This window comes from Nipponia nippon, unplaced genomic scaffold (genome assembly GCF_047370975.1).
Source record: "Nipponia nippon isolate SJK-2023a ecotype South Korea unplaced genomic scaffold, ASM4737097v1 scaffold_4, whole genome shotgun sequence".
Lineage (NCBI taxonomy): Eukaryota > Metazoa > Chordata > Aves > Pelecaniformes > Threskiornithidae > Nipponia > Nipponia nippon.
Genome location: NW_028262358.1, coordinates 8,266,842 through 8,287,416, shown reverse-complemented (window position 1 = coordinate 8,287,416; position 20,575 = coordinate 8,266,842). Strand labels below are relative to the sequence as shown.

The following is a 20,575-nucleotide window of genomic DNA, read 5'->3' as shown; positions in this document are numbered from 1 at the left end:
AGGCTAAGAAATGCGCTTCGCCTGCCAGACTGCACACCGCGAGCCCCTCGGCACTTGCAGCCTGCGAGAGCAGAGGACGGCGATGCACACCACCACGATGCTGCAGCACCGAGAGGTGAATCACTCTTACTCAAAGAAAGAGCCCCACTGCTCAGCAGCGTGCACAGTCGTTGATGCTTGGGATACGCCATCCCGTTAGCTCGGGCTTTTCCTATCCATCTGCTTCAGAAAAGTCTAGGATCTTTTCCCCCATCTGCTTCATCTCAAAACTCCATGTGGACTGCAGCGCAAGTTTCTACAACGGAGCAACAAGTCACCTAAGAACAGCTCATTCGCAGCTACTATAAAAATACTAGCGCAACACTGACAATGTCACTGGCTAATTACTGGCTCTGAATGTACCAGGGAAAAGTCAGTTTTCTTCCCACAGCTACAAAGGCTGCTTTAATGAGTCAGGTTATGATTTCCATTGACAGTCCCTACTATTTTTACATGCATCCCACATGTCAAAGGACTTTCACGCTCCTCCAGCCCGTACCAGTTAAGTTACGTGTGGAAAGTTAGTAATTAGGATTCAGAGATACCTGTTTCACACAGAGGAGTAAACTTCCTTTTTCCATGTAAATATTTATGTATGCATGTGGTCTCAATAGGGTCACCCAGGCACTCCTGCCATTGCTTTGTATGAAACCATCCTCTCCTCCAGCCTGCCTCTGTCCACACCTGCCTATCTGCTTTTCCCAGGAAAAAAAGAAACCTCCGAGTAGTACCATGAAAATATTTACTTGTAAAACATTATTGTCTTTTCCCCCTTCCCTTTCAGAGAGAGCATCCATTTTTCTTTTCTTCACTAGCCTCTCATCCTGGCCTTTTTCATAGAGGCTGCAACCTTCAGGTCACCTCCCAAGGCTTCTCCCAAAACATCCAAGCTTTTGTTTCTCCTTGACTCAGAATTCATTTTAAAAATAAAAATAAAAAAATACAACACTTGCTATTTATTCTGCCTCCTTCCGTTTCAAAGGTACTGTGACACAATATGTTTTGCAACCAGCTCATCTATCTGGTAAGCTAATTTTTTTTTTTTAATTACATTATCCTTCACTCTTTCTGTTTCTGTCAGTGATCCCATAATCAGAACCCCTCTATATTTAATCTCCTATCCCCTTAAGTGTGTCTTTTTCCATGCTGGACACGACTACAGGAATGTCTCCAAGTTCATAGGGTACCAAGGCTTTTGCCCTCCCTCAGTCAATTAAATGGGACACAAAGCTTCCTCCATGAAGCTCACACAGGCAAGCCCGTCAACATGCTTTCATGTTACTTTGGTAGAAAAAAAAAAAAAGGCAAGCAAAATAAAGCAAACCTAAGATCAGCCTCGGTTCTCTGTGCACACTGTATTATTTGCTACAGTTTATGATCTGAAACCTACCCATGTCAAACATTTCCCCACAGACAGAGCATCACACTGAACCAGGCAGGCTTAACTCCTGCCATTAGCCCTCGCTACACGTCCAATTATTTGCAACTCTTCCACTGCTGGGGCTTTGTCCATCACCACTCCTTATGGCAAAAGTTGCCTATTAGCTTTCAAAATATACCAGCATTTTTGTCTTTTAAATTATTACCTTTCATAAGCCTTTAATCATTTTTGTTACATTGAACTGATTGGAAGCCAGGGACCATCAGCTGCAATAAACGTATTTAAATTGCTTGCAGCAACAGCTGAGCACTTCTACAGTGAAACCTCAAGTATACGATGATTCATGTCACATTAGAAATGAAAATTTATAGAAAATCATGTAAATCTTTTTGCAGAAACTTAAATTTTTGACACTTCTGCTGCAGAATATTGCCCCACTTTGATCGTTTCCACTGACGCTGTTTTCTGACATCAACGCAGTGATGTGCGATGTACCAGAACATTTACAGAGCCCTCCCTTCTCCAGTCTGAGATTTGATTATTACTTATCGATTGCAGTTGTTATGCCAACTGAAGTCCTTTTGGGTGCCGAGAGTTTATGAGATTTACTTCAGACACACAACATGGGAGCTTGACTTGAATAGCTTTGGCCAAGTCCAAATTTTTCATCCACAACGGCTGGGAAAAAGCACACTTATGATCATTCTATTTCAAAGGCAAACAATTTCGTATTTTTTGTTTTTGTAAAAACAACCATTTCCTAATGTGTACCCAGCCATTGTGTTCAAGAGCCCTTGAAAGGTTTTATTTCTCTTGATAATACCTCAGAAGAGGATAGTGGTATAGCTGCAAACCTACTCTTCGCCATTAAGAGAGCCTGCTAAATTAAAGGGGTTCGGTTTATTTATTCGTCAGTATAAAATGTCAGTACAATGTATTCTGGAAGAGCTTAACAAACACACTAGAAACGTGCTAGAAAAACCTTGGGAAAAATAGGAAAATGGTCCATTGGACAGATACCCTTTACCTACAGATTTCATGTCTTCTGAAATTTTACAGATAAAAAAACTCATTCTAAATGAGCTATCATTTGACATGAATTTAGCTCATTGACTCTCAGTCTTTCAGGACAGTGCTTTCCTTGACATCCACAGAACCCACAAGATTTACAAAAAGCTCTCCCGAGCCATCCAAAGAAAGAAAAAAAGATACAAATTTACAGTCCAGAGGCACAGAAGGTTTGCAGAGACCGTTTTAAGGCAAAGGCCTGGACACACGTTCCTAATAGCTAATGTTTTTTGTCAATGTAAACCAGTTCCTCCTACTGAAGGAGAGACCTTAGGACTAATAGTACCACTATTGCTTACTAATTTTTGGAGGAACACTTAATCTTGATCAGTTGCCATTTCCCTCATGAAGTTCAACTTCTTTTGCAGACCAGAAGACACTAAGATGAGACACGCGACCATCTCGGTGAAAACGTCACTGCTGACCTTGTTGCTGTCATGCTCTCGGCACACACCAAGGTGAAAAATGTGTGCACAAACAGGAACCACCCAGTAACTCTTTCTAGGAGCAGTTTAATTAAATGTCATCACCTGCAGGGTGATAATTTAACAATACATGACATGGTTATATGGCCGATGTGCTATACATACACGCTTTTAGGAAGTCTTTGACTTCAACCTTCCCAACGCCTGCCACCAGTCCCAGTGTAACTCCAAAGAACTAAGCATCTACTTCTAATTAGCCCTCTCCACAAGCATTCATACAGTTTGCAAGTTTGCCTTGGGTAGGGTTTTTCAAGCTCTTCCTGACCTATGCTTATGTTGCATTCACACCTGAGTATTCCTGCCTATTTGCTATTCTCCCTTTTGGACTGAAACCTATTTCAGAAATAGGTACTATTCACAAGTCAGAATTACAAGGGAATTGTTATCTTTAACTAACAAAATCTTTCATGATTCAGCCCAAACTATCTAACATTTTATTTGGCTGGAAATGCCTTTATTAAGTCCAGGCTGCTATCTAGGTACTAGTGAGAATTTAACTTTGTATTTTATACTCCAAAGCCTTTTCTGGAGCCTGTCATTTAACCAAAATCTCCCTGACACTTGTGTAGCATTCTATTATTCTCCCCAAAGTACCTCATAAAGACTTGCAAGGCGCACGCATTTGTTTTATAAACTATCTCAGCTCTCCCTTCTCTGGCAGGACTAAGTACAAAGGGATTCAGTAGAGTGTCATTTTGTGAAATGATACTTTGCATATTTATTCAGAGAAGCCCTGCACTTGGGGAAAACACAAGGGCTGGTTTTCTTAACAAGGAGATAATAACGAAAAATGGTTTAATTTACTTAAGGTACACCTGCACTGCAAAGGAAAGGTATGATGATAAATAGCACTAACGCATCCAAGCTACCCAGTTCAGGGACTACAGTTGGTGCAGCTATGACAGAGCCCTTCTTGGTCGAGATTTATGAGTATTTAGCCAGAATGAGCTGTTATTTCAATTGTCTCTGGCACCTACAGAAATCCTTTAGATGATGTTGATGACACTGGACTAGGCCTTCCAAAAATGAATCCAGCTTAAGCCAAATACATGAGAAAAAGGCAAAATACTCCCCTCCCAACTATAAATGAAGGAAACAGACATAGCACTGAAACGATGCACAATAAACAGTGATGAACACCACCAGCAGCTCCTGCTTTTAAAAACATCGATCACTAGCAATTTTAATTAAAGTCAACAGTGCAGTAGGTGATTTGGCTCAGCATCCTTGAATTTATGAAGTGGGTTGTTTCTAACACCCGATTACAAGCTGTAGTCACCACCACCACCAGACCTCAGTAGAATTAGCTATCATTAACATCATTAGCTTCTGGGGGTGAAGTCCTGAAATGAAACATGCTGGATATACATCCTCTCAGACAGCAGCTTATTTGAATGAGCCAATGTCCGACAGCATCACTACCTTGTAGTTTTTTGATAATATGCTTCTTGGCCTACCAAGTGATTGGTGGTCTAATGAAACTATTTTTTATGACTCCCATCTTTTAGCAAAATTTTTATATTTAATTTCAAATATGCCTGGATATGCTGCTATAGGCTTGCTTTCCTAAGAAAACAGGGAGCTGCATTTTCTGAACTGGAGTATTATGAACATTCAGATATTAACACTGCATCAACAATTCAGCTTATATGCCACGCTCCTCATATCTGTGCCAAGGCCACAGAGGAAAGACATGTTCGTGAGATAAATGAAAATCTTTCTGTATCTGCTGTCTTAGGTCTGAATACAACTTTTCTTCTACATAATGCAACTCAGCAGCTCTGATAGTCAAAGACCCTCAGTAATTTTGCAGATGATTCAAAAGGAGTGAAATAATGAAGATACAAGAGAATACAGAACAAAAGGGAGATGGAGAGACATTAGGGAAATGGATAAATACATGTCATATGGAATTTAACATTATGAAACACACTTTGAGGGATCAAAGAAGGGAAGTACGTGAACACTTAAAAGGAACAAAGCTACAGACAACAACAAACATAACGACTCAAGACTGCAGTAAGTAATAATAAGATGTTTGGAACAGTGTGTTTCTCTGTTAAAGAAAGCAAATATGGTACCACGGTACATAAACAGGGGAATCAGAATGCAAAGGAGACATTAATTCAGCAGAAAGAAAGAAAAAACGACAGTTTGATGACTTACATTTGTCTTGAGCTCGTCCTTGTCACCAAACTTAGACTTGGCATATTTGAGAATGGAAGAATAGATAAGAAAAGGTCATGCAGCAGACATAAGAAGAAATGCTTTGCACCATTGTGTATTTTGCTTTGAAAAACAAAATTCTGATCTGCAATGATCCCGTTGAAAAAGACGGTCACACAAGGACTTAGAAAGGACATAAATGAGAACTGAATAGGAGATGGAGATTTAAGATCAATATCAAAAATATTTGGCTAATCCAGAATCATTAACGGCAACATTTCCTCCTCCTGCAGGAGTCAGGCAGGTACAAAGCTTTCTGTATCACACAAACATTCGGGTGTTCAGCTTCAGGGATGTGACAGGGTGGAGCACATTTTGGCTCCAACATGCCAAAACACAAAAGAAGCACATTTACAAGGGTGGCCAGACATGGATCCAGGGCAGGCAAAAATAAAGAGCATAGAGAGGTCGCATTGAAATAGCATCATCTGCTTACAAACCAGGAGGATTAATGACATCACTACCATGCCAGCAAAATTTCCTGCACAAAGTCTGGCTGTCTGTGCTTGACTCAGGGCGGGATACATTCCCTAATAGGGAATACCAACAGGTAATAAATATGACAACTTATTGGGCTTATGCTCTCTCACCTTTCATATAGGCTCTGACACACTTGCAATTTTCCTCTTTTTTGCACAAGCAGGGAAAAGAACAGCACTGTATTTATGGAAGTGCAGAGTCAGGATCAGCTGTTCAAGGAGGACATGTTAATGGATAATTCCGCCCCAACAACATCTAAGATTTCTCAACTGAGATTGTCATCCAAGGTTTCTGTCCACACTATGTCATTTGGCATGTACAAAAACCATTGCATCATGTCTGCTCCTCTTCTGGAAGTACAGGCTTGTGTGGAATAGACACAGGTCGAGATTTAATTCATATAGATTTAATCCAGCCAGTATATGTCAGAAAAAGTTCAGAAAGGTATGACAACTTATAATAACCAGCAACGCGCTGATTTATTTCTTTAGAAGAAGAAAAGATTTGCAATATAACATAGTCTATAGTCCAATGTGAATAGAATAAATAACATTTCTTAATAGGACCATGAGTAAAGTAAATGCTTAAGCTGACCACAGTCTACAGAAATATGTGTTCTTGGATGTAGCTTTAACTTAGGTAGTCATCTTTTAGGAAGGAAAGGCGTAACAAGAGAAAATAAAAAAATACATTTACCTGTGATTACCCCAATTTAAAAAGTTCTCTCCCTCTTGCAATAATGTCCTACAGCAAGCCATGGGAAGCTGTGCTACAATACACATCTTTTCTACCATACTTTTCTTTAGCAAACCTACTAGCTCTGTGTGTTATATTTGCTTTCATCTATGCCTTGAACAAATCGCTAAATCCTAATGGGCAGACATCACTAGGAACTGATAAGCAAGTCAGCTTTGAAAAAATAAGGCTGCTAAACTGTTTACTTGAATATGGACTGTGTGTAGTTTATATTTGGTGAGAATGGTTTTTCAAATTAAAGAAATGAATATTTCATCAGAATAAAACACTGAAGTACCAGTCATATTACTTTAGACTATTCAAGTTATACTGGTTTCACTCTGTACAGGCCTTAAAAGATAACGTGACATCATCACACTGGAATAATATTAAAAAACCTCTCAGGTAAGGATACAAATATTGTAGCTAATCATTACTACTGATCATTGCTATTTCTTTATATGTAGCTATGACATAATATATCATGCCTGTATAATGTACGTTGCTTCAAGTGATTAGTAGCAATTCAGAGAAAACATATTTAATGACCTGCAAACACAGCTCATGAAGGCATGCCCCTTCTGTTTATTTTTCAGAACTGCTTTCCAATATATTTACTCTGATCCTAAATAGATACTATGCTGTAATGAAATACTTCTTTTTAACCTAGTTAGGTATTATGATGCCCATCTGCTATGCAGAATAATTTATGCTTTTAATTTTTCATTTCTTTGCTTTATATTAGCTATGTAAATATAAAAAACAATGTTCAAAATAATCAATTTTTTAATTTGCTATTTGAAAAATGGACTGATTTCAAGTAAAAAAGCAGATACAAATTTCACACTATAGTTCATTCTTTGCACAGATAAACGAAGGCAATGTTTAAAAAACCAAATGGGATGTACAGAAGTGTCTCAAAATTATCAGATGAAAAATGCCAAGTGACGGGGACCTTGCGAGCACCGTGCAGTGCTAACACACAGCACCATGCATTCTTTTCCTCACCATTAAATTGCAAGGAAAAAAAAAAACCTGGTAGTGACAAGTCACTATCTGCCAGCCAGCCCTTCATACATTTTTAGGCGTCAAGGAGGGTACCTCCAGCATGAAAACCTGTGAATAAGCAACTTTTAATTCCGGCAGAATTTGACTCCACTTCTGGTGATGGAAATAGTCACTGCAGTCCGTGTCAAAAAAACCTGACCTTGTTGCAACTATTATTTTCCATTACTGCTATTGCTATGAATCCCACGAGTCTTAACAGGGGTTGCACCTTCAGAGCACACACAAGCTGTCTTTATAGAGCAAACACAAGCCCTCCCAAAGAGCGTACAAACTGCAAACAAGATGACAGGGAACAAGTTAACAGAAGGACATAAAGTAGAAGGACAATGGTGACTTTGCACAGAGCCCGATGGCCACAGCCCACCAGCTCTAGGGGCTTTGTTAGGAATTCGTATATGCCATCAACTTCTACTACGAATTTCCATTACAAGAACCTGCTATTTAAATAATGACAAGCATCTTATACACTTGACTCCGGACAGCCAAGATTTGCATTGCAAATAAGAATTTCTCTAGTCTATTTTTACAATTTTTTTTCTTTTTCAATCGAAATGAAGATTTTTTTTCCCCCAGTACAATTTCCTCTGTACAGAAACATAAATCATTCTCTTCCCCTGCACTTTATGGTGTAGACTTTCCAGCAATCCCTAGTTTTTATGAGCTGTCTCATATAACTAGCATCTTGGTCCACTGTCTGACAGATTTGTACTTTGTCCTTTCCTAATGAGACAGTTCCCCAATTATCAAAGCCAACAGGCAATGTTTCTAGAAAGTTTCAGCCCTTTAAGCACAAGATTCCCACAGGGTGATTGGCGAATTATCACACGTTAAACCCATCACATACACAAACTTACAGAATTTATTCCTGAACAAGCCATTTACTTTTTTATCCCACCAGTTCAGTTTTTTTCCAAGTGTATAGGTAGTGTTTCATTAAACCCAACAAAAATAACTAACCTTTCTCCCTCTTCCCATCACAAAATCACCACGTTGCAGAACAACTACAACAGTAACATCACAGAACAACAAAACGCAGAACTGAGACTCCCTAGTAATGCAACCTGTTTATTAAAGCACCGCTCCTATTTCTTTATACTATCTAGACAGTTGTTTGTGGTCAGGCAGAAGACGAACCAGGTGGGTGGAAGGGCTATAGTGGCTTTTGTCCTCTGTGAATGCCACCTGGTGCAGTACCTAAGCCCCAGCATCCCGAGACCTGTCTGTTGGTAGAAGTTGAAGCACTTGCTCAGTTTGGGGCTGTACCTGTCCGCATCTGTACTCAACACTTCTGAATACCTAGGATGTGTGGGAGGGAGAAGAAAAAAAAAAAAAAGGATATCCCTGTTCAGCAGTCATCACATCATACTTAAAACAGGAAGAATCGCATCAGGTCACACCATCATCACTGTTACCACAAATAATTTCTATGTGGTACGTTGCTATGAAACATATTCACAACTGATCAATGTATCCCTCTGAGCTGCTCCTGCCACTCTTGGCCATAGAAAACAAATACTGTAATATGCTTCAAGCATCAAATAAAACAAATCCACTTCCTCCTAGGAAATATAGACTGAATATATAACCGTACAGTGGCAGAAACAAAATTTAAATGAATTATTAAAAAAACCACAGAAGCGTACACAAGTCTCAATGTTATTGCATGAGCTGTATGCGCACCCTAAGCTGGTTATCTTCTCGGTGTCTGTACAAAACCCTTTGTGGTGAGAAAGAAGGGTAGCCAGATAGCAGGAGAAACAGAAATCAAAGGCATTTATCTCAACAAGAAAACCATTCCCAATGGCACACTGGCAAGGCAGTAAAAACAAATTGGCAAGAAGGGAAAAAATAAAACAAAACCCCACCAAGAAATTATGCAACTGTGTGACCAAAACAATAAAACACAACAGCATTACAACCATTTTTTAAAGGAATTCTATTTGCAACATAAAACAATCTGCCTGCCTCTGCACTGTACAGCCAGCTCACGCAGCGACTAGGCTACACGCCGATTTCCACAAGGCTGCAACAGCCTTGCTGCTGGAGCTCCACCTTTTCGCTTTTGCAACCTTTGGGTTTTTGGCAGCGCTTAATACACGAAGAACCCAGGTTTCAACAAATGCTAGTGACTTCCCACGTACAGCCACTGACGGAGCCACAACTTTCCTAAACAATTTTTGCAGTGCTTTACCTACCAGCTAGGAAATTCCTCGTAATCTCTCATCTAAAACTCCACTCCTATAAATTCAGACTATAACTTCTTGTCCCATCCCCAGACAGACTATTTATTAATTTTTAGTCTTTGGTAGCCTTTTATACTTTTTTTTTCTTCCTCTCCTCACCTTTAGTCTTCTATTCTCTAGACTTAAAAAAACCCCCTTTTTTCTGTCACTCTATTCTTGGTGTCATTTCTAACTCCCTAATCATCCCTGGATGAAAAACTGACTCCAGTTCCCCACACTGGATGCAACTGTCCAGTTTTCTCTACTGAAGGAGAGCAATAGGTAACTTCACAGATCTTTCCTGTTTAATTGTCACTCTACAGCTGCTCCTTTCTTGGTTTTCCCCACAACAGTGACGCTATCAACTCACTTTTGATGCATGACCCACTACAAACTCCAGCTTATTCTCCGAGGCATCTCTGCCTAGGACTACAACTATTCCTCAACCTTTCTTGTTTGAATGAGTATATCTCTTTAGGTGTAATGATTTACACTTGATCTTACTGAATACATCTCATTTAATGAAATCCTTATTGAAGAGACAGGATTGCGATTCAATCCACCAAGATCATTTTGTAAAAACTGGTTGGGAGCACACACAACACAGCAGCAGGTTCACCTTGGCTTAACAAAAGCATGGCCAGCTGTAGCAATTTCTGTAACCACAAGGAAAGACCATAACCTCCTCATCCGATACAGATGTAAAAAGCCAACGTGGTACTTAAGCAAACTTAATGTAGTAGCTCAATTTTTAAAGATGCTATCTGGAAAATATCAAAGAAAAGACGACATTAACAAGCACAAAAAAAGAGTAAGCATAAGCTGGAAAGAAAACTCAGTTTGAAAATGTAAGATCAGTCATATCATAGCTTACAAGTTAAACAAGTGTTTCAAAGAAACAAATTAAGTGGATTCATGGTGCTGTGGAAATTTCCTTGCAAGACAACTCTTCTGCTGATGGATATGAATCTATATCAGAAAACCAGTTGATAGAATAAAGTCAACCTTTAGTAATTTCAGTCTTATAACTCATTGCTATGGCAACATTCTCAGCAGGAAATAAGTTTCCTTAAAAATAAAAAAATAATCACTTGACTTTTCCTAAAACATAACTCTGCATCATGAGATAACAAGGCAGGTAAAGGCAAGACTGTAAAACAATCTGTTAGACCAAGACGTTCTAGTACACCATTCCAACTGCCTTTCTACGATTCAAGCAAAACTCCTCTTTGATGAATTTTATAATTTAGAACAGGAGAAGCTAAGAACACTCCGAGTTTGAAATGCATATTAAAAAATTTAAGTCCGTGAGTTACAATTGAAGATTCAGGCATCACAGCTGCTAACTACCTCTCCACTCAAATGAAGTTCAAAGAAACAGTGCAGCCTGCCAGAAGTACAACTTCCTTCTAAAGGTGAATACAAATACCAAGAATATCGGTGCATAGCTGCAAAGTCTGTTTTTAAAAATCCACAACTACCAGCGAGGACAAATATTTAAATCAATTAAGACGACAATTTAGTTACTTCTTAAGTGCTATAAATGGATATCTAGCAGGTACCTTTCCTGATGTATTTTTACATGCTGCTCTGAATAATCATTAGGTTGTGTTTCTGTACAAACAAGTTGTATTAGTATTGGTGTATTAACTTTGCCAATACCTGGACAACAAATAAAGTAAATGACCCTTGATTGTGAAAAACACCTACAGAAAGGATATGAGTCAAAACTCCCTGTAGATTAACTTAATATTTATACGAAAAGGAATATTTATCTAAGAAAGCCTCAAATAATATTTTAAAAGCATTGCATATGCACAGCTAGTTATATGCATTATGTACACTGCTTTAAGACCCCAGAAATGGATGCACAATGTGGATTTCAAAAAACATGTCCCGATCTTATTTAGCATACTTTTGTAATAACCCTAACAGAGTGCAGCACAAGCTGCGTGCACAGGAGGCACCCACTTTATCCAGAGTCAAAAGAGACAACCTGCTCTCCCAGAAATATCCTGTCATCGCAGGTCACTAGCCATCCCACCACCAAATGATGGCTTTTCCACTCGACCTGAAGATGAGCAAGTCAGCCCTTAAATAGGTCTTATTTCTTATTTCTGAGATATTTCTAGATGGCCTTTTGCCTTTATAACTTTTAGACAGAAGGAGCACGGTGGTTATGTTGAGAAGTGAAGTCCAGCTAAGAGGCTCTCCCTGGAGCAGGGCTACCTTTTGCATTCATAGCACAAACATCCAGGCAGAAAGACAGACTATTTTTGGTGCGTTTTTTTTTGTTTGTTTGTTTGTTTTTGTTTTTAATGCAACAGCAAACAAATCTAGTAAGGCTCTAGAATGGCATGAACTCTTCCCTACCTGACTCTAGGGATCCAACAGAAAAACGTCTGTGTTTGGTGTTTAACCCTGTTACTATATTTGGTGGTGGTAAGCACGCCTCCTTCTGCAACTCACAAAGCCGCATTCTTTGCGGATTTCCTCCAGCCCCCACACACTAGCCATAATTCTCCCCAGAGGTGGAGGTCAGAGAGACTCGGTCTAAAATGCTTCTTGTTAAAGCTTTACAATTCACCCCCTGCCAACATGAAGCCATCCTGAAGACTGCAGTGCTGAATGCGGTCCTGAACAACAGCAGAGCTATAGTCCCGAATAAAACTTCTCCGTTTCCACAACCATTGCAGAGGAGGCCTGCCCTGCCTTCTGGGCAAGGGATCAGCATCAGCTTCCCTCTCTGCAAACACGCTACAGCCCTTTTGACTTGGATCCAGGCCACAATAATGCACAGCATCTCTGTTTTCTGTGCCGTTTGGAAAGCGTCTGTTTAACTGCGATCCTGGCTTCGACTGGCATCCATGGATTGTGATTTTTTTTCAATCACAAGCAAAGCCTGAACAAAGTATGCGGCAGGGAAGCGCTTGATGTTCAGAAAAGTTCCAGGGTATCAGATGGCTTCAAAGCAGCGTATGCAAAGAAAAGCAGGACAGGAGGTCCTCCAAAAAAGTCAGAGCACTCAAAGTAAATAACTTCAAACAATGTGTAAACAGGGGACTAATTTAATCCCTGAAAACAGTGATTACAACTCCCAGAGTCTGCCTGAGAACCTGACAATTAATTGGCCTGTAAGACTTTTATTTAGAAAAACAATACAGGAAAACAGCAAAAGCATCTGTTAGATTATTTTTACCATTTCTTTCAGCGAAGATTTGGTGCCTATAATGTATTCCCAGTGTTTCAGGCAGCAGAGATTTAATTGATGCAGGATAGCAGCGCTACTAGTGTATTAAAGAGACCAACATCAAAATACAATTTTTTACATTTATTAGAAGATTATTCTGACCATTGAAGAAACTTAATTTGCTTAAATGCCAACTATTTACTCCTAAAATAAACTCCGTGTATTACCTTAAATATTTTTTCTCCCATTTATCTGTACCAACTTAAGTGGAGATAAACAGAAACATTTTAAGTATCCTCTTAACCAGAGGACTGTATAAATAATAGACTCATCCGACACAAAAGGTTCACCCAGCGCCAACGACCACACAAATAGCCAGAGAGCAGCTCAAGTGTCCTACAGTGGGCACAGCTACATAAACAAGCACAAAGGAAGAAGCTATGCATGTTTTCAGGAATGCCAGATCACAAGTACAAACACAAACATAAAGTTTACTTTGGTAACCTAAAGGGTAGATGGAATAGATGACCTGAGAGAGACAAACTCCTGTATGAAAACAGCTGACATGGCATTCGAAACCTCATATTAGAGCGTAAAAGGTTTGAGAAAACGGGCGTGGGAGACAAATGTCAGGGCTGTTTGATTTCTCTGAACAATCCTACAGATGATCAAATTTGTTCCTGAGGCTCTTCTTTCTGCCTTAATGGCTATGCAAATCCTCGCCCATGGCTGGGCTGCTGGTGAGTTATGATCCTAGGCAATCACGCTGACTGGCATTTCATTATATTCCCTCATCTCATTTCTGGTTTTACCCACCACATTTTTTTTTATATACTGAGATTATAACATTTTCAGATGAGATTTCAGTGCTCCCCCAAGAGTTAGCACAGAGTTGCTCTCATCCATGCCCAGACACCTTGGACACAAATGCAACCCAAATTAACATCAGCTACACCATTTAATTGCCATTTTGTCGTACACATAATGATATTCCTCTCTTCCCCCTTCCATAAAGCTGCATCTCACAATTTACACAGTATTTCAAGATGATTGCTTCCTTTCCTCAGTATGTAAAACATCTACATACACATATGTATAAGTGAGTTTTGATCTATTCCAAATCTTATTCCTGTTCTCTCCAGTCCATTTTGAACAGAAACTACAACCTCTATGGCATCCATCATTTCTCTATAGGCAGGTCAACAATATGTAATACTGAAACAAAGCAAGTGACTGCTGTAAGCATATCTAAATCGAGGCTTATTATTCAAGACCATTTCCTCATTATGCTGGTTTTCCAGCACACTTCTCCCTTTGACTATCTGCAAACTGGGTTATTTTCCCCCACCATATGCTACCTCATCTTCTCCCATGCCAAGTTACACTGTAGCTGTCAGCTCTGGTTCTGACCTATCTTCCACTGAAGTGGAGGCAAGGACTCCCTTCTGGTGCTGGAGCGGGTGCTGGATGAGGTTATACTCGCAGTCTCTGTAATCAATTGTCATCATATATCTCTGTCCTTTTCTAGTGTTTGCAACGCTGCCTAATGTAGCATCATTTATAAATGTAATTAATGAGCTGTTTATGGACTCTTCAAAAATCATTAATAAAGATGTTAAATTAAACTGCGGTTAGCGGTGCACCCTGAGTCACTCCACACACTTCTGTCCAACTTGATATGCTGCCATTCATCATTACTCTTCATTCATAACACTCCCAGCAATTCCAATTCCTACGACACAATTCATGTTCAAAACAATTTGAACTGTGGTGGGGTTTTTCCCCCCCCCCCTCTTTTTGCATTAATTCCTAGACTTGCTGTCCTTTGTTTTGAAGTAACATTTTGAAGTCCTTTCATGCCTTCTTGCTTCCTTCTCACTTGCTACTACTGCTCATAATCCAATGCTTTCTGGCTTAGTTAATTCTTTTAGTATGCTATGACCTGCTATCATCAATACCTATTCATTTGTATGTCTTAAGTACACTGCTCTTCCTGCTTACACTCAGTACCTATTTTAAAATTCATTTTCCTCTTTCCCGTGCTCATTTCATCTTCTTGTTAAAGAGGCCACCAAAATATGCCATCAACCCACCCAGCTGATTTCCTCTTCCTTATTTTACATAGGTAACCTTTTTCCCCCAATTTTTGTTCATCACACTCAGATGTTGCAAATTCGAGTCAATTTGAGTACTTCTGTTCTCTCTACCAGGTCTCTGCAAATATTTTTATTCATTTTCTTTCTTTTTCCCTCTATGTCTACTGTACTGGATCTTGTGAAACCCACTTGCAATTCGTACTCTTTTCTTCAGACTCACAGTAATCTACTGCTCCTTAACTGGATGAATTACACATTTTACTTTGCTCCAGGCTTGATTTGTTCATTAGGGTAGACACTCAAGTAGCCTTCACTTCCCAAAGCATCACTAAAATCACTGGACTTAGGGCTTTTCAGAACAGTCCATGATCTGTCATGTGGACTTTAAAATCCATATTGCCTGCTAAGCTTCTTAATGCTGCTATGAATGAATGGCTCTTGGCTCCTGTTCAGCTTGTGCAGCTGTGTTCTGCAAGTCTGGGTGTTGAGTATTTTTTTTTTTATCTCAAACAGGTGCAGAGTCAACAGCTCTTAACCAGCAAGGAAATAATCTGTGGATGATTTCTCCCGTGGTCATCTTTTCTTACTAAATTATCAGGCTAGTTTTACATGAAACCTATGAGAATGGCCACTCTTTATTATTCTATGTTAAATACCAAGCTACCACCAAGAATGTCCTAAAATTAAAGAATTGCAACAGATGGAAGCATTACCAGCATCGATCAATGCCCACTGCAGTTCTTCCTTTGTTATTTCAATGTTCTTATTTTCAAACCATTTCTTTACCCTCCCCACCACGTTAGGAACTTTATTCTCACTAACCTGACTGCCCCAGAAGAACCATGTAATTACCCAGAGCCTAAAGGCAAGAACAAGGAAGAACACGGGAGCACCAGCACAGGGATGTTAGTGCCTCCAATGATAGCAGGACAGAGGAAGATCCTTGGATGTTTAAATAATCCCAGAGAGGAGTTCAAAACATGCCCCCCTCCCCTCAGGTTGCTTTCAGTTCTAATTTATGTTCATCGTATGAAAAGGAAAAAAAAGACCAAAAATCAAGTCACAACTAAATTGGGTACCACCACAGCTAGATAATGGCAAAGGGAGGGCTGGACAGCATTTTGAGAAGTAGAGAACTTCATCAGCAGAAAAAGTGTGAAAAGCCCAGTTTACTCCAAAAAGAAAGAAATAAGCAATATTCATCAGCTTTGGCTCTGAGGGGTACATCTCACTTGGGCTCAAAGCCCTACCCCTCTCCTCAAAAAGCTTTATTTTTCCACTTGTGATTTTTTGATGTTAACAGCTTTCCCTTACTGAGTATTTTACCCTGATGTAACACCACTGGTTCAATTAACATTTTTTAGATTAAGCGTGTGTTCTAAGCTGCCAAACATACATGCTATCACACAATTAGCCAAAATGACCCAAAAGGCTTGACTCATGCCCAGGTGATAAGTTCCTTTTCTGATAAACATTTAGGGAACTAACCTAGGGGTATCTAAACACTTCAGCTGCTACAGTTTGAGCAACAGAATCAAAGCTCCAGAGCCAGAGAGGGAACAGCTCCTTTCCTCTCTGGATTTTGAAAATCTGGCCTTTTGAGGTACAAAAATGTAATGTATATTTCAAGCAATCAAAGAACCTTTAGCATTCAATGGAAGATCACATAACAGGCTGTTTTATGATGGATTTTGGTGAGGGAGTGCTATAAAAAGCACTGCCACTTGACCAATACTTTTATTTTTAGGAAGAAACATTAATGGATAGAATAAGCAACAAATTAAATCACTTCTCAGCTATTTAGAAGGCAACATTGCATGCAGTTATCCACCTGACCAGTGGCTTCTTAGGTCTTTTTTTAATAAATAATACTGTATAAAAGCAAGCCACAGGAACAACTCCCTCCCTTTCTTATTGGTTCAGTTGTTTTTATACCTACTACAAGGCCAGCTTTCCTTACCTCCTAAAATAACCGTATCTCTTTCTCTAGCAACTATTTTAGCCAAATGATATTTAATTTTTTGCTTTTTCACATCACATACAGCAAGAAATCCTTCTGGAAGCTGACCATTATATTTATAATTATTCTACAGCAAGAAAACAAAGATCCACATTACAAAAAAATATTGTGTTCTCACAGAGTACTTACAATTGATCTGATGTTGTTTTCTTTTGCCAGTTTCAGGGAGGATTTATAGCAATTTGCCAAGTTTTCTTTATGAGTGTCAGTGAGATGGCCTCTTGCAATCGGCCCAACAGTATGGATCACATCTACAAGAAATAAAAAATAATAAACAAAATTATCCTAAGAGATCTTAAGATAGGTTGTTTATTTACCGCAAATCAATCCATTCTGGTTATTGTACCTGGACACAAAGGTAGGAATAATATTGTAAGAAAATCATTATAACTGGAAACCATGTAATAAAATACATCTTTGATAATTAAATAAAAATGAAAAACAGTAAAGGCTAAATTTTAAAATATTTGGTCTGAAGGAAACAAACAAGGAAAATGCACTAAACGCTTGTTATATGTGTACTGCAATCCACAGGCAGGATAGATGAAATTTTTTCATAAATGACCTAAATCTTTAGGGCCGTACCACTGTAAATATTGTACAAGTGTTTGAAACCCCTAGTTGTTTTCACCTCTTGGAGGTCCTCTCACTGGGAAAGTTCACTGCACAAAACCTCAGAACTTTGATGGCCATACACCGGTCATCTTCTGTGTCTAATACTTTAAGTCTTTTCTCAGCAGCCATTTTAAGAGGAGAAAAGTTGTGACCTATGAACGTGTTAGTTATTCAAAGAATGTGCTTTCCTCTCACATCAGACCAGATGGACACACCATGCAATAAAACAAAATATTCTGTTTGAAGAAACTTAATGAACAAAAAGAGAAAGTACACTCAGGGAATATCTTAGATATGATGCCCCTGGACACATTGAAATCAGATGCTGCAATCAAAGTCTCTAAAGCGTTATAAGGAAAAAGAAGTAAAAAGCCTGCAGTAAAAAACCTTCAAAAGAAGTCTATAAACTAAAAAGGTGTCATGATTTTTTTTTACCCTCCCCTCCCCCGACTAGAAGGAAGCACATTTACTTTTCAAACATCATTCTTCTTTAGCACATGTGAACATACTAGAATAAATTACTGTGGCAAGTACATTTTTTTTCCCCCCTCCCTTATCATCTCCCTACAATATACAGCAGCAGAAATAAACAGTGGCACTATTTTTCACAACGTTGCCACAAAAAGACATTAGGCCAATGCTTTCAATTCTGGTACTGCTGGTCCCATTGGTTAGGTTGTGTTTCTGTCCCATGTGGGACAGGTTTCCAAGCAACACCTGCTGCTGTTACACTCCAGAATATTTTAATTTACTCGCAAATCCTACAGAACTCACACCATTACTCTTTGCCCAAGCTGTCCGATTATTTCCCTCCAACCTATACCAAAGCACAAGTGAAAATGGTCAAACGTCAAAATGTATGCTGTCTTTTATTTTTTTATCCAGACATCATCTGTCAAGTCCTGGTCTCTACTACTTAAAAGGTGGCTTATGTTCTGAGGCATGTTTTGAACATTTCCAAAATTTTTTCTTTACATTAGCCAGAAAGTATCAATATTCAGCAAATAAAAATATGTCAGAAAATCCCAGTGCCCAGAAACACAGAGGAATTGGCTGTGATGGGAAACTGAAACCCACAAGAGCTAAGCTTCCCAACTGCTACAGAAAACCACCCTACTGAGAAGTCAATAAAAGGTTAACTACTCTTCTTTCCATTTTGATCACAGTAATTTTCTCCAGTTGTGGGAACAAGATGGACAGATTGGGTAATTTCTGTTGAATGTCACAGCTGCCAGACTGATTCCAGCAAACCCTCCCTACAGCACTTCAGGCAACTGAACCATCAAGTAGGTGTTGAGTCTTTATCCACTGACAAGCAGGATGATAGCAGGTGATCGAAACAAGCAGAATAGCTTCACTCAGGAGTACTGAAAAGAGTTGTTTTGGGTTTTTGTTTTGTGGTGGGGTTTTTTTGTGTGGTTTTTTTTTTTAGTTTTTGTGGTTGTTTTTTTTTTTAAACACACATTTTAGCTACTATAAACTGAGAACTATTAAGACCTAGAAAAAAAAAGAAATAGCATAGCTAGTTTAAAATTTTCTTCTGCTTGCATAGATAAGGTAGTGTGAGTACTGCTATTAGGAAAGGCCATAATTTCAGACCACTACTACAGCAGTTGCCTTCAGGTTGAAACTTTCCAAGGTTTCTGTTTGGAAGTGTTCGCATTTGGCTGTTGGCAACTTCAAAGAAAATGCTTCTCGACTTTTCTTCTAGTTACTTGTTTTTGAAAGAGGCAGGCTACAATTACTGAGCAGCAGGGAAGGAATATACTAGTGAATCTGATCTCAGTCAAGGTCATTTTACATTTGTAGACACTTAAGATCAGAAGTACCGTGATGCATTTCATATTCACAACACTCGGCAGCCAACAAGCAAATAAAGGAATGACTATAAAACCAACTTAAAAAGAAAGTGTAAAAGATGAATAAAAGAAAGCAGAAAGAGGGAAGTCTTTTGTGATTCTAAGGCTGAGGTAACTTGCATTTCAAGGTGCAGCTGCTTAAAAGCTGAAGCCTAATGGCTTAAATTATTAATTTATTACTTAACAACAAGAAGGAGTTTTGGGCAACAGCCCAAGTACCAAATTCTTGCTTGAGTCTTTCTGTACAAGTCTCCCCTTGGTATTATTTCTAGATGTATTTCACTCATTAAATGTTTAACTCCATTCCTTTAGTCTTCCATTATTAAACACTAATTTTAAAAATTCTCAGCTCAATGAATGGGAAATGTTTTTCTTGTCTTTTTTCAGAACTGCCCGATTTAGCATTTTCATGGCACCTCATTTCCAACCCTCTATCACTGCACCAGACACTTCACGTAAATAGGTAACATTTAATGCAATTATTAGCTTTTATGTTTTAATTTTTATAAGCCCAATCATAGGCTGCTCTTTAGACAGGACACTGAAGACCAATTTTGGTTTATAAAATATCAAAACTTTTGTCACTGTTTACAGAGTATCATTGGCAAAAATTGCTTTACTCATGCATGTTATTATTCTGAAACACACGATAGAGTAAGATTTTACTAGCAGCGCAGCATTAGTAACATGCCAGTCTGTTTCATGGTCAGCAGACAAACAGGGAAGTAATACTTTTATTGTTGTACATTGTCAATAAAAATCAGTGTATCCATACATTGCCTAAACCATACATTATTCTGCTCAAGCTATTCCATAATACGTTAAGGTTTGCAGGCAGGTAAAACCCTTTGAGATTATACAGGCATAAAGCAAACAACCCAGAAAATAAAACAGCTCTCCCCCCCAGCCTATGCAGTTAATATATGAGGATCAGACTTCACAGGCTGAAGCAGAGCCATTTATTTTTAATATAATCTACGAAGACCGTGTCAATCTTCCAGCTTGTCTATCACAATAAAGTTTCCTTTCTGCTCACACATTTCCCCCCTCAACCAGCTCGCAGAGCCAGAAAAATTTGTATGCTACGGAGC

General features: G+C 38.9%; 1 protein-coding gene across 3 annotated transcripts in view; it reads right to left on the bottom strand.

The window, feature by feature from the left end:
* The window catches only part of MACROD2 (mono-ADP ribosylhydrolase 2), an 893,688-nt gene that overhangs the window by 357,491 nt on the left and 515,622 nt on the right, over positions 1 to 20,575 (bottom strand). For all 3 annotated transcript variants that reach the window (XM_087774714.1, XM_087774715.1, XM_087774713.1), the window contains exon 6: positions 17,140 to 17,261. In XM_087774714.1, the coding sequence (XP_087630840.1) occupies positions 17,140 to 17,261 (122 nt within the window). The remainder of the gene's footprint in view (positions 1 to 17,139; positions 17,262 to 20,575) is intronic.